Raw genomic sequence first — 15,248 nt, forward strand, 5'->3', positions numbered from 1 at the left:
ATTTTAATAAACAATTTCATATTTAAAAGTGCCTAAATAAGAGGTTTGGTGATTTTTGTTTTACCTTGAACTGTCTGCATGTCATTTTGGTTTCTGAAAACCACAAACATTCAGTTCTCTATTTTCCATTTTAGGAATATTGGCAGGTTTTTTTCTAATTCCCTTTCAATTCAGCTTCCTTCTACACTTTTATTTCCCCGGAATTAAAAAAAAAAAAAAAAAAAAGGGGAGGAAAACAGTGGGTAAATACATAATGGAAAAAGAAAGCATGCTTTCTTTTTTTTCCACAAAACGAACAAAACCAGAATACAAGCACATATCTGGAAAGCTTATTTCTTGTATCTATATACTTTTCCACTCTTTTGACTCAAAAAATAAATTAACTTGACCTCGCAGATATTGGTAAACCCATCCCATCAGACTTTTATTTACTTCCCTATCAGGAACACTTGTCTCCATTAATACAGCTCCACCTTCATTTACAAAAGTGATATTTAAAAAATGACAGAGAGCATTGCACCCAAATGACTGAAGCTGCTGAGCCAATGAAACTGCCAGCAATAACCAGTTCAGACGGTGTCTCCTCTGAGATGATCACTTGCCAGGTACCTGGTACTTGAACCTCCACTGGAGAAAAGCTGATCCCTCAAAATAGCGTGATCCATATCTGCAAGACAGCAGATAAAGGAACTGCACCAAATTACAGAGTATAAAGAACTCTTTCCTTGTGGGATCACGAGCTAGAAACATATCATCTTTACATGGCTGTGTGTGGGTCAGAGGGTTGGATCACTGTGAGCTGCTGGCCATAACAGAACCAGTTCTATGGATTGAGAAGGAACTCTACAAATTCTTGCTATTGGTAGAACAAAATGCTGAAGTAATCTGTTGCGCAGTGCATTGGATTTCTGTGTGATTTGGTTTGTGGGTTCTCAACTGGCTGCTCCCATATCCTGAACCCTAAACAGAACGCAAGGGAATATTTAATTTTAAATTTATGGCAACATTTCAGTTCAGAGAAGAAAAATATCTCTTTGGAAAATGCCAGCTCCCTGATATGTTTGTTCACTATCCATCTCATCAATTCCAAAAAGCCAAGCATCTAGGTTACTAATGGGGCATGTTCTCCCCACCAACATGAATTCAGCTTACACTGTGCATCAAAGGACAAGCAGAGGTCTGGAGACAGTTTTACCTCAGGGACTGGGAATACACAAGAAGCACCTGAGCAGCTAAGCAAGTCCAAGCACTGACAGAGTAAACGGGCCTGAGAGACCATGTTTGCTTTAATCCCCTTATCAGTAACTTGTCTTTGGTCGGAGGCTCTTCCTCACTAAGTCGCTTGCCAATGAACACATCAAGGACACAAAAAAGCAAATACTCCATGAGCTAAACACCATAAACATCCTGCAGAAAAGGCCAAGAGATCTTCTGTAATGGTGACAATAATTTGTCTCTGCTGTATTACAGACTGAATGTAAGTTACTTCTGGAAGCTGATATCTTCTACCTATGAGGAAAAAACGATTGCAGAAACCTTGAGGCAGGAAGGGGTAAGAAGAAGCAAGAGCAGTGATGGAATGCAGAGAGACAACCAGGCTAGAGGGCAATGAGACTACAGGATGATATGTAAAATGCCAAACGTGCATTACCTTCCAGACAAAGTCTAGGTGTAAAGGGCATGTGTGTGATCATGAGGGATGGCTGCCTTAACGGGAACCCTTCTAACCACTTCAAATCTGTTCCTATAGTTGAGCTGATTCCACTTCTCTAAATTCTATGTTAGATATCAGTGAATGAAATGGCTCTCAATCAGATCCAATTATGATATCTTGCTATCTTAAAATAAGTGCAGCAATGTACGTGATATAAAGGAAGGTTTCAGAGATTTCAGGTACCAAATTAAGAAATGCCTTACAGGGTTGGAAATACCACAAAGAGTGGGGTTTCCTTCTAGGGAAATACATGTGATGATAGAATGTCTCCCAGTATTTCTGCCAGACTCTACTGACAAATTTGTCAGCTTTGCTTTATGTAAGTTGGGCACACGCAAGAAGCTTGCAGGGGGTCCAGAGGTGTTTCAAATCATAACCAGATAAAATATCATAGTGCAGAAAACAAGTCATCCTGTTTGACTAAAAAGGAAAATTAGATTGATGGAAAAAAAAAATGTTTCAGGTCAACTCAAAATGACTTCTTGTCTGTTTGGCTACCAAATCCAAAAGATAATGATTTGCGCAGTTCTAGTTTCTACCGCAGTACTCTCAGTTGGAAATACTGATGCACAGTTAATCTGACTTGCCCTGCTGGAGTCGCTGTAATATCACAAGACTCATGAAGCAACTGGAAAAGGCTCACGCTCCTTGGCCAGCAAAAACCTCCTCTGATGCTCTGTCAGTCAGAAAGAGCAACATTGGCAGGACCAGGATAAAATCCACAGCCTACTGGGAAGAATTTATTTGCTGCCGCATGAGAAGAAGATAGGGAAATAGGCTTATACCTGGGGAAAACAGAGGTGTTTTGTTTTGTTTTTAATTTATATTCTGTGCTGCTTCCCTCCCTTTCCATGGGTTTACCCATGCAGGGTGCAAAGAAAGCAGAGTCTGGCCCCAGGGGATTTCAGATGCAGCAGACTGATCTACCAGCAGGCTACAATATGTTCCCAGAAGGTGCAATATAATTTTGAGGCCAAGGAACAGCCTATTAGCTCTGCATGCCATTAATTTTCATGAATAGTTCAATCCGATGCTCACAGAAGCTGTTGGGCATCTTTCCATTTTGTCTAGCAGGACCTGGATTAGGGTTTATTTATCTTTTCGTTATATACCTTATCTTTACGTAGGAAGCAGCCCAAACATTTCAGTGCAGCTGTGCAGGTTTCAAACCCTCCACCAGGCTCTGTGCCCAGCAGCACGTGCGATGCTGTCTGCAGGTCAGAGCGAAGGCATGTCACAGTCAAAGCCACTCATGGAGAATTAAACTTCAGGCTTGTTCGACTAAACTTCTGAATTCACCACGGTTCCCCGGTTTTGCCAGCCTGAAGAAGCAGCCCAGCAGGGTCTTAAGTCACATGCCAAAATGCCTCCTTCATCCTCCCTGGAACTGGGAATGATTACTAATAGGTATTCTTGCTGAAATGATTTAACATAATGTGCTGAATGAGATCACTAAGTCAAAATATCTTTCCCAAAGTGATTCTCTCTCTGCATGCCTGAATGCCAGAGGGGAAGGAAGACAGCATGAATCGAGTTCTTTTGCTGCCTTCTGCGTTTTACAAAATCTCAAAGTTATTGAGGAATCCGCACTAGGAAGTTTCACCCAGGCTCATTACAAGAGGTCCGCGATGCAGGTCTGGCAGGCAGCCGGAGGATGGAGACACAGAGGCTTGGGTTTAACCTCTCTCATTCACACTTTCCCCTTTTACAGTATTTTCAGTGCTTTCCAGCCTAGGTTGGGAACTGAAGACAGGTGAGGAAATGAGGTGGGCATGAAAGCAAAGTTGGCAAGGGAGTAGGCACTCTTTGCCCTGCATCCACAGCCCAGGCTGCAACCACCAAGTGAAACATCGAGTTTGGGAAGCAACTGGGGGTCTGCACCACAAAACACATCACTGCATGCCAGAGTTTTGCTGAGAGGCCAGGTTGCCCTCACCCATCCGAGTCTGTCAGCCTCAAAATTAACTTATTGAGGTCAGCACTCATAACAGCGGTATTGCAGACTTGTGATTCAGTCTTCCTTTCTGAGAAAGCCCCACAATCTCTGGCCCAGTGCAGGTATTACCTGCCAACCTAAAGGATGATGAATGTTACTTATATTGCGGTAATGCCTAACCACTCAGTGGAGACCAGGGACAGGCTGTGCTATGGACTTTTCAAACACACGCTGAATGAGGACTGCCCACAGCTGGCTGAGTGTAGGAAACTGCTGAGACATTTCAGGATAATGCTCTTGAACGCCTTGGACACGATGACCTCCAACAACTCTGCAGTACTTGTGCTGACTGCAACAACACAGGGTGCCATTCTACAGTAAAGACGCTCATTCATACCAAATGCTTATCAGTTACTGCGACATGCCCTTACAACAGCAAAACACTCGTCTACCTCAAAGCAGGCAACTCCTTGATAGGAAGTCCTTTAAGTTCCATGATTAATAAATGTAAAAATATTGAACTCTTTCAAACTAAACAGAAAACAGAGAAATAAAGAGGTATTCTAATTAAAAGTTTTCCTAATATTTAGCCGCTACAGTTTTGCTGTCCAAGAAATAAAGTGTATCAATGAATAAGAACTATTCAAGATGTAGATGAGAAAAATAATCCGGCAATAGGAAAACAGGAAGGGTCTGATCCTATTAAAAAAGCTGTAAGACCAATTTAACTGTGACATGTGCACGCTTGCAGGATTAGGTTTCAAATAACTGCAGAAAAATGTAAGAACTTAAAAACCATACCTTTAGCCTTCCACTACAGTGAGCCCAGAGGGTGGGTACCTAACACTTCCTGGGAAATACCCTCCCAAGAAATAGCCCTGCAAAGATGCAGAGGAAATACATCTAAAAAATTTAATGTAGGTTTCTTTTCATTATTAATCATTCTCTCTGTATCTTAGAAAAATCACACAGTGACTTCTTTCATATGCATTGAGGTACAGAAACCTAAACTATTAAGTGACATATTTCACCAAGAAATGCCTTAGAGAAGGTGCCGTGGAACAGGTGTCAGCCCCTCTTTTATCTTTTTTTCCAATTAATGTTCCAGCATTGAAGTTCTAAATATATATCCAGAAACTAGCAGACATTAGTGTCCATCAGTAAGCTTATTAAAAACCAAATGCTAAAGAGATAGCTTACCTTTAAGAGTACACTTAAAAGCTGCTTTAGGTGAAGCTATGTCAGAACTTCACAGCCAAAAGATATCTAAAGATACCAGAGCCTAGTAAACAGACTAAGCAGGGATCCAGCTGGTATGCATTTCTGTCTTTTCAATCAGATGAGTGGTCACTCCCAAACCAAATGGGAGAAATAAAGCACACAGTAAGAAACTGCAAGTGCTTTCTAGTTGTCTCAACTCTAAAAGTCTCCTAAGAGAACTGATGTCTCAACATCTGGGCATTCCTTTCACTGTCAAACACTCATAGAGCAATGGGATTTGTCAGCGATCTGCTGAGCACATACAGATGACAACTGCAGAGCTTGGAGAGCTCAAAGGCATTTACAGATAGACAGGGGTTTGCGATAGATGTGGTGAACCAGAGCTGAGATCCAGAATCTGTGAAAATTATGCCCAATAGCTGTAAAGCCTCTAGCTATGGTAGTTAAATCAGGCACCACAATATGCAAAATTTAGTTTGAGTGTGCTTTACAATTACACACATTGTTTAAGGGAGACTGATCAGCCTTCATGTCACATCCTACAAGGAAAATGTTGTTGGGACTATTTTGGAAAGTGGTCTTTGCTGCCTAAACTACAACTCCATCTATCACTCAAGTATATGGAAATGAAGCATCATTTATAAACAGGTTTTGGATTGTCCTAAGTAGAAATTTAATGGATGATTAAATTTCCTCTCATCTAATGGTACTCTACCCCTCATAGATTTTCAGCCTGTAACTCCACCATGAAGTACATAGCTTTCTAAATACTTTAAAAGATCTTCTTGACAAAGGGATATGTCTTCTTGGTACAACACAGAGATACATTATATCAAAAGATTTTTGCTTTACTGCCAGAAGTTCCAAATTATTTCCAAAGTCAGCTCTATTTTCAATAATTTGTTCATTTTGTTCACTTACGGTAGCATACTGCTTCAGTCCCTCCATCCTCTAACCCAGTCAGCAACAGAACTTTGCATCAAAATTTTTATAGCATCAAATATGGGTTTTTTCCCTGGCATCCTAAAAAAAATGAAATCTTTGTTCAGCTACAGTTTGTATAAAAGTATAAGTTAGCTCTGTGGTATTCAATAGCTGGTTAGACTCTGAGGCTATACATTCTTCTGCTAAAAGATATATTACCACATCTGTGTCCAAATATTTTTGCTTCCTATGTCTGGTAAAAGCAACACCTACAATTGCTACCACTGAAAACGACAAGATAAAAATATTTTTCACCCTTTTGCATTTAACAACACAATGTTTAGTCTAGTTCATTAACAGAGTTTTGCCTGTTTGTATTTACATATAACAAGGGAGAAATAAATGTGTTAAAATAGAAGAGAATGGAATTGTAAATACGACAAAAATGGAAACAGAGTTTGTGGGTTGGTGCAGCATCTAAAAGCATGTAGCACATTTGAAAATGAAAAAATCATAGAATCATAGAATTGTTTATGTTGGGAGAGACCTTTAAGACTGAATCCAACCATTAACCTAACATTGCCAAGGCCACCACTAAACCAGGTCCTTCAGCACCACATCTACACGTCTTTTAAATACCTCCAGGGATGGTGACTCAGCCACTTCCCCGGGCAGCCTGTTCCCATGCTTGATAACCCTGTCAGTGTTAACTTTCAAGTTGCCTCACTTAAGTGCTTTAAACCACAGCAGCATATAAGATGGCCATCATGTATTTTCATTTGGTCTCCTTACTCAGCAGTCTCATTATCAGGTTTTACCCTTATTAGTGGGGATCTCAGTCTCTATGCTTCCTCTAACTGGTCAATAATAAACTTTTTTTCACCACTTTTGCATATTTAAGTCATTAGAAAACTTTAAAATACACTACCATTTTTTTTTTTTTGTGAGTGAAGAGTTATCATCATGTATGTATCACAAAGGAAAAAACACAAAAGTAGAAAATGTAATGAATTCTTCAAGCAGATGGTATTGCAGTAGCACTGAAGAAGTTTATATTAATTACTTTCAGAAAGAGAAGGAGATGTAATATTTGAGATAGAGGATCCTACCAAACCCACTAAGAATCATCTGTAAATCTAACAATAGTGAGATTTTTTCGTTAACTCATTGTGGCAGCTGTCAAGCTGGGGAAAACTTTTTGTTAATGCCAGTACAATCGTTAATTTAAACAAAAGCCAGTAATTCAGTCACACTAGAACAGCGTATGTCCCCAGCTCTGACACACAGTCTGCACACATGCTTATATTACATCTATATGCACAGTTGCTCTTTTAATTTTTATCGTTGGGGCTACAATGTGGTTTGTCCAGAGTCTGAGCAGAGCCCTACAAAAAGCAGGCCAGAAGGCAATTTGTGGTTGAGTTGTAATGGGCTGCCTGCCTTTTCCCTTGTCGGAAGAGGGAGGTTTGGCACCCTAGGCTAACAGCCGGGGTAGGACATGCACCCTGCATGCCAGGCTAACTGTGTCATCACCCTTTTTTCCCTGTGCCTTCAAGATAAGAGAATACAAGTATTGGTAGACATGTCACCTTGCTCTGTGTGCAGTGACAAACTGAAGTACCAAAGATGTTGACTGCATCCTCCCTGGGGACCCTGTGTGACCACAGTTTGACACAATACACACAAGGAAATCCCAGTGTAGGTGTTGGTGCTATCATAGGGTCTTTGCAATTAATAAAGATGCAGAGATCCCATTAACTACCTCCCCTACTGAAGGCAGGGCCTGTATCATTAAGGTAATTTTCTAACAGCAAAACCAACTCTGAATAAGAAATGGAGTGCAGCCCTTACCTCCTCGTAGACATCGTCATTCCTGCTGAAGTCTCCAGCCCTCCTTGGAAGCACATGGACATGAACATGCTGAAAATGCGAAACAAAATAATGGTGATTATCAAGCTCATGACTTTCTTTTCTGGATTGTCAGCATTATTCTCAGCGCATACAAGTAACCACGCACGGGCTCCCACAGCATTATTTTCAGAGGAAAATACATTAACCTGTTCCATAACTGTATCTCAACACTTTGGAGAATATAAAAGATGAAAAACATGAGAGCGCAGCTCTGCTGTATTATATGAGCTTCAGACTGAAATGCCTGGAAGTTTAGGGGCTCTGTGGAATTATTCATAGTTGTCAGTCAGAGACGTATTTAGCCACAGCTTTGAAATTACAATGTACCTCAGAGCTTCACGTTGTGACTTCAGAACTGACAAGAATAAGAAGGTGCCAGTGATGGGACACGGCTGTAGCAGGCATGAGCAGGGGGCTCGTGTGTGTAGCCCTGGGCTCAGTGCCGCGCTGCACAGGCTGGATAGAGGAACGGATGGTACACAACGGAGACCGTGCAGGTAGAAAGGCTGTCAGAAAAGGACAGTCATCAGGCTGAACAGCACAGCTAATACAAAGTCTTTCACAAGGTTAAAAAGACTATGTTTTGTTTTTCCTCTCAGTAGGCTGCAGCCCGAATAGAGCAGCCTGAAGCCCCCAGAGGTACGAGGTGTGTGCTGGGGGGCACACGCCTGCAGGGACATGGGCTCCACTGCACCAAGTGGTCCCAGACCTGCGAGGCACAAGGGTGATGAGCCCAGCCCAGTTTTACAGAGCCCGAAGCACAAGGGCCACTCTCCTGAGCGAGGGTAGCAGCGCTAAGGACTATAAGCTTCATAGGCAGCTTTGGGCTACCCAGTACGGGAGGGAGGTGAGGGGCAATGTATTTTTGTCAGAAATGGTGATGAGATATAGGGAAAAGGAACAAAAGTATAGACAAGAAAGCAAATACATTACTTGCCACCTTGTCAACTTGATGTTGTATTATTACTATTTTTTTTTTCTGTTAAGAGATTATGACAGTCTCTTCATACCATATAGAAAGGGTAATTCAAGATTCTCAAGACACAAACTCTACTAGGAAATCAAACAAATGCTCATCTATCTGCTTTTCTGCAGTAAGTTCAGCTACAATATTGCAAGCATTCTTTTATATTTTCCCCTATCTCTTGTACTCTCTTTTGAGGGAAAAAAAAAAACCAAAACAAACCCAACTGAGAATAATTCTTCAGGAAAAAAAACCTCAACACCTCATTGAGAAGAGGCAGCAAATAATATGAGTGACAGATCACATTTATGTATCTCCAGATCTTTTTAGAAGGTGTCTAAATTTTTTTTTTTTTTTAAAAAAAAAAAAAAAAGGTATTTCAGAAGCAGCACCGAATGCCTTTGATGAGGTAGAAATCAGCTGAAATTAATGCACCTCACTGAAGCACTCTCAAAATATGGCTCAAGTCTATAATGAAATCCAAAATAAAAAAAGATTTTCTTAGGCTATTTGCAAGAAAATTCAAACACACTTACATTGTGTTAGCTTCAATCCATAAAAGCATTTACTTAGTGAATAAAATGAAATCACAAGGATGTTTCAGTTAATGAAATATTCCTAATACTACTCTTTTTTTTTTTTCCTCAGCTTACCCTGGAGAAACCAAATATGCGATTGCTTATTCTTATCATTATCCACAGCTTTCAGTGTATTCAGCCTGGAGATGAGGACGATTCTTGAGGGTTAAAAACTGTGTTTTTGAGTAATACATCAGTGATAGTGCTCTGATAGTGTATTATACTAATATATCATGAGAGCGATAGAGCTCTTGTGATGTATTAGTGCAATGTATCATCTGAACATCACCGCTCTCATGATGTATTGCCTAAAATCACAAGGCAAGTTTAAAGATGGTCTTTAGTAGCCCTAGGCCTGAAATTTTGCTTTTGGACGAAGAGAGACTTTCAAGAAAAATAAAAGCGAAGATTAAAGTTGGCAGTGGTACTATAAAATTTCACTAGTGTGCCACACCTGTGGTTTTCATTAGATTTTACATTTATTCATAGAAGTAGAGAATAATCTGCCAATTCAGTTGCTTACTCTTCTGCTACAAGGAGAGATAGTTTTGCTACAAATATCAATTTTCAGGAATTTCTCTTGAAAATATGCAGGTATCCTAATATCAGCTATCAACAACCATATCCCCCCAAAAGTTCAGCCACTTTTAAAAGTAATTAACTCTGTGGCAGAATGTTCCAGGATGCACAAAGAAGATCTGTATACCCACGACAATTTGGAATATCAGAAAACACGCAGGGATGTAGTCCAAAGCTCAGTGCAGAGATGCTGCACTGCAGATGCACAGACCAGCACCGCAGGTAATGAATAAGCCTAATGTGATCTTCTACCCAAAATGGACTCCTGCGATCAATGTGAAAAAAAAAGCAGAAGTGTTTATGACAGCATATGGACCACTTGGCAACCGTGGAGGCATTCTCAGGGGTTACTCACCTTTACTACATGCATTGTGTTCTTACACAACGCCAGGCTGCAGAGCAAAATCCATCAACTGTACCACAAAAAAAACCCAAGTTTTTCCAAAGTTTGAGGTAACTACAATCAATTTAAGAGAGAGTATTTTTTTTCCAGACATCCTAGTTTTTCAAAAATTCCATACGTGGAATATAAATAAATATCTGTATTCTCCTTACTGTTTGTGTTATAGAAACAAACAGGATCGGCAATAGTGTCTCAAATAGTTTCTTCTCTTCAGCTTTACCAAGAAAACACAGGGAAATACAAGCAGCACAGAGCAGTGGCTGCCACGTACCAAGAAACACCAAACCAAGGGGATGTCACACTTTCTCTAATCTGCCTCTCAGCTTCTGGCCTTCCTGACTCAGGGAGGCTGATATTTTCATTCATTAGGAGTTCTTTAATTGATCATTTTTGCTCCTTAGTACTAGTTGTTATTGCTAAAGCATCAGCACTTAAGCATCAGCTTGATTTCCAACCTGTGAACTGCTTCAGTGGGAGTATTCGCACCCTGGATATTAGGTATATGTCTCAGTGTTTTGCATATGCTGCTGGCTATAGGGAGGTCTCCCCAGCTAAGGTAGCAGAAATAACTTCAAGGTGCCCACAAATTAAAGTTGCATCCCTGCGTTTTGTTTCCCAGGCAAAATAAAAACCTGCATGTCCAAAAAAGACACTTGCAGTTGACTGAAATGTGTCAGTAGACACAAACAAAACATTTGGCTGTGTTCTTTTTTAACCAGACAAACAGATTTAGGCAAAACTTTCCTCAGAACACTGCTTGGAGACAAAAAAAAAAATCCAAACATTGTGTATGAAAAATGTCAAAATAAAGCACTTCAACTTTTTTTCCCAGTTATTGTGGATGTCCTCATGTCTGGTGGGTGGCAGACAGCCCCATCACATTCCAGCAGGCTGTATTCAATCACTGTTGATTGCATTTCATTTTTTTCCCAAAAAAGAAAAGTTTTCCCCTCATTTTGCATTATTTTGATTAATAAGCAAGAAAAGCAACATACAACAGCTGAGACATTTACATTAATGGACCAATCAATATCACCCGCATCAGGTTATAAAATATGCAGACACACGCTTGCATTGCTTAGCGTGCTAGCGACCATTCCCTCCTCTCGCCAGACACTGATGGAGAAAGCTGTGCGTGGTCACAGGACACAGGCACACCGAGTGTGACAACATGGGGACACGGCAAAATGCCCCCAGGTGGGGGACACTGTGTGGGTCAAAGACTCCTGAGCCGCATCTCAGCTTCTGATACTGGGGACAAGGTTTGCTGTCAGGGATGTCCAGTGCAGTAGCAGTGGAAAGGAGGCTGTGGGAGCTGAATTTGATAGGATTAATTAAAATTATTGGACTGATTTCTAGGGCTGAGATTGTAGCTTCCTCCGTTTTCACAGTGGCTACCACATTATAAATAAAATTTCAGTTTGAGAAACTCCTAATGGCGAAAATTATCAAGTGATGCAGAAGTCACTCTTGACAGAAGTTTTTTCAGTAACTTTAAACCCAGAACGGCCAGAGAATTGGAAAACATACTGCAAGGAACAAATCTGTAGTGTCAAGGGGAAACCATGAGCCAGAGCCAGCACGTGCTGTCTCCGACTTCCCACCACAGCAAGAGGATCTTCCGCTCAAGTCCTGCAGCGTTCCCAGCATGACTCTGGGAGCACGGGGCTGCCAGTGGGCACTCCGGAGCATGCTCATCCCACCACTGCTGAACTCTGGCACCAGTACCGGCATTTGGAGGATTACAAATCTAAAGTGGATTTCCAGTGAACCAGGACTGCAAAATGCTCACAAAAATCTCAGCCAAAAAAACCTGGAGCCTGTTCTATTGGAAAAGCCCCCGTGCAGGTCAGGTGAGTTGTGCTGCAGCACTCAAGGCCATGCAGAAAGCAATGTTCCTAGTTATGGCTGTTTTTATATACTGAATTATGGTCAAATAACCAATGTGTCACCACGGCACTGGATGTAAAGCAAAAATACTAGGCAAAAATAGATAGTGAAAGCGATTTCCCAGGTAGATCAGAATAGTGAAGAGCAGATGACCCTGCCACACACCACTAGGGAGGACACGGATGTTGCCTGCAATAATTCATGAACATTACGTTGTGTTCGCTCAGCTGCTGTGCTGGTTAGCAGAGCAACAAAGCTCAGCTTGCAACAGAAAGGGAGATTATAGCCTGAACAAGAGCTCCTCAGCCCGCACCCAGGGTCTATCAGCAATAAATGTTGCTATAGGACGAATACATAAAAACTGGCAGTGGGTCATGCAACCTTGAGGATAGAGGGGCTGCCAAAAAACTGGTAGAGAAAGGGGCAGTTCCTCCCACACCTGCAAAAGCAGTATGTGCCTGAGCTGTGCCTTCACACAGTGAAACCAGATGTCTTTCAGCTTAATCCTTTCCCTCATTACATTTCATTCTTTCTACAGAAGACAAAGCTTTGTAGCTCTGGGCTTCCACAGTCTTACTGTGCAGCAAGATCAGGAAATGTCGTGATGTGGGGCATGGAAGAACATCAGGGTCAGGTAAAACCCCAGTGTCCCTGCCACTGTCATGTTCAGGCAGGAGAAACGGCAGGAAGGGCATTAGTGGCTGCAGGCAGCGAGACTTGACTGGCCAGGAGACCCCGTCAGCCAGTTCACTGGGAAAAAGGATGGTGGTTTGCAGATGACATCTTGTTTGCTGCAAAGTCCTCTGTCCCTTACAGAGGCATGGGCTTCTTACAGGAGGCTGTGATAATGCTTCTTCTAAACTACCAGATTGACTGTAGAAATTCCAAACTAATAACCATTCTCCAAGTAAGACTGTTAGTGGGTGATAAAAAAAAATCAACCATAATACTGAGATAGCCACATGAAAAATAGGGCAATTTTGTCTTCCCTGTAAACTGGGCTTCCATGGAGCCCTTGTTTGCTATTCTTGATTAACCGCTCAATTATCCCTGTTACAAAATTATTCCGTGGAAAGCCCTGCCTGTATATCCATAGCTCATTAACAGAAAGCACTCCCTCTGCTGTCCCCAAAAATACATCGCATTACCCAGACGCTACTACACTTAGTACGATCACTCTTTCTAGGCATTGGAAGCCAATTTCTAGGGCCTTTGAGTTGCAGGCCCTGGCAAAGACATCTTCATGGGAAAGCCATTTCTGTTCAGTGAGTATTTATGAGTTCTTGACATTTTTCTTAGACCTGAATTGGGTTAGGATAGAGAAACAAATTTAAAAATAAAAAGAGAGTCCTACCCAACATTAGCAAAAAAGAGAGAGAGTTTTGGCCAATTGAAATAGTCAGTTTTCACAGCCTTGAAAATTATTGCCAACATTGACAATTTTCTTTTCTTTTTTTTTTTTTTTTTTTTTTACATTTCCACTTTCCAGGAGTTATGAATTACACAATGTAAGACCACTTTAAAAGATCTAATTTTTATAAAATATTAAAACATGACAGGAAACTACTTGAAACAATTCCTTCCCTATGAAAATATCCTGTTTCTAGGAGTCAGCATTTTCCTTTCCAGCTTCACTAAAACCTCATGCACGAGCTGTACAGATGCAGACACTCGGTGCCTCCTCCCCAGATGGCAGCTCCAGCATTCTGGTGGTAAGGGTTGCTCCAAACCCAGGAAAGCTGCATAGAATAACACACTCTTGTGACACCTTTGCTTTGGCTCTGGTTTATTAAAACACAAAACCAAAGCTTGCTTTTCTACCATAATGAGAACCATAAGGATGTCATACGGACAGGAAGGAGTGGCACAGACTGCCAGATTGAGAGCAGCATGTACAGAAGGGAGCGGGACAGGAGCTACCGATAGAATGGAGATGGTGATGGAAGTTTTGAGAATCAAAAAGTACAGAAAGAGGGTGCAAAGACAAAACCAGAAGAAATTGGAACAAGTTTTGGGAGAAGAGGCCACACAGGCTGTCCACAGGCTACCAAGCCAGAGTGTGAGGACCCTTTCAGGAGAAACCAGTGTACATCTGCATGACACCACACTGTACGTACACCCTTAGGAGGGAAAAGAGAAACCTCTGCAATGATCCCTACCAACATTTATGCCATGGATTTGCCTCTGGAAGGGTGAGTATCAAGATACTTGCTCAGCACAGGGAACACATATTTCGGAAAGCAAGAAAATGGACAGAATTTGCAAATACATCAGAAACCAAACCAAGTGGGGGACTTGCAGCAGTGTACCTCTTCAAACACGTAGATTGAGAAATGTGCAGATTCAGCATCCTCAATAAATAATGCATCTGTTAACAGCTATAAAGTTTTAAAGAAACGAGCTGTAGATGAGCTAGAAAAAGGAATGTAGACCTAATGAAAACATGCACAGAAAGATTTTTAAACCCACTTGAGCTCTGCAGTTGTAACTTCCACAGCTGAAGGCAGCTTTAGTGTTCACAAGAGAACTGCCAACCCCTCCCCCTCAGCCCCAAACCCAAGAAAACTGGCACAATAATGAGGGTAATTAGCCTGGTTAATGGAAGTGGTGATCCAAATGTAATTTGGACATCTCCTATGAGATCTTCTGAAAAGCAGCAAATGAATAAACTAAATGAAGTAAGGATAGGATGGTGCTTCTGAACAGATATCTCCTCACCTCTATCCTGGTCTGCAACTCTAGGAATGAGTGTTGAGGAAGGTGGTAGGAAGGTCAGCCGAGGACCATCACCAACTCCTCTCATCTGCCATTATTCAGTGCCTAACCCCTCCCCAGCATCCACAGTGGATGGGACAGGGAGACCTGCAGGAGCATCAGCCATCTTACTCTGTGCGAATCAATAGGAAGAACACCACCTTGGTCCAACCAAGGACCCTGATAGGGAAAAAGCTACGCCATGTTTCCTGGATTATATGTCAGCAACACTACAACTGGAACACTGTGAGACCTATGCATCATCTTCTACCCCTTCAACATCAAAGAACTGCAAAACTGACACTAAACCCTGGCAGCCTCTGCATAAAGTGTCACTTCCATTTTACAGATGGTAAGGCTGATGCACAAACCAA

At 41.5% G+C, this 15,248-nt stretch overlaps 1 protein-coding gene across 3 annotated transcripts in view; it reads right to left on the reverse strand.

The window, feature by feature from the left end:
- Window positions 1–15,248, reverse strand: part of FHIT (fragile histidine triad diadenosine triphosphatase) — a 595,136-nt gene that overhangs the window by 79,706 nt on the left and 500,182 nt on the right. For all 3 annotated transcript variants that reach the window (XM_086755658.1, XM_086755660.1, XM_086755659.1), the window contains one exon: window positions 7,647–7,715. In XM_086755658.1, the coding sequence (XP_086611784.1) occupies window positions 7,647–7,715 (69 nt within the window). The remainder of the gene's footprint in view (window positions 1–7,646; window positions 7,716–15,248) is intronic.

This window comes from Chlamydotis macqueenii, chromosome 10, assembly GCF_036417535.1.
Source record: "Chlamydotis macqueenii isolate bChlMac1 chromosome 10, bChlMac1.mat, whole genome shotgun sequence".
NCBI classification, from domain to species: domain Eukaryota; kingdom Metazoa; phylum Chordata; class Aves; order Otidiformes; family Otididae; genus Chlamydotis; species Chlamydotis macqueenii.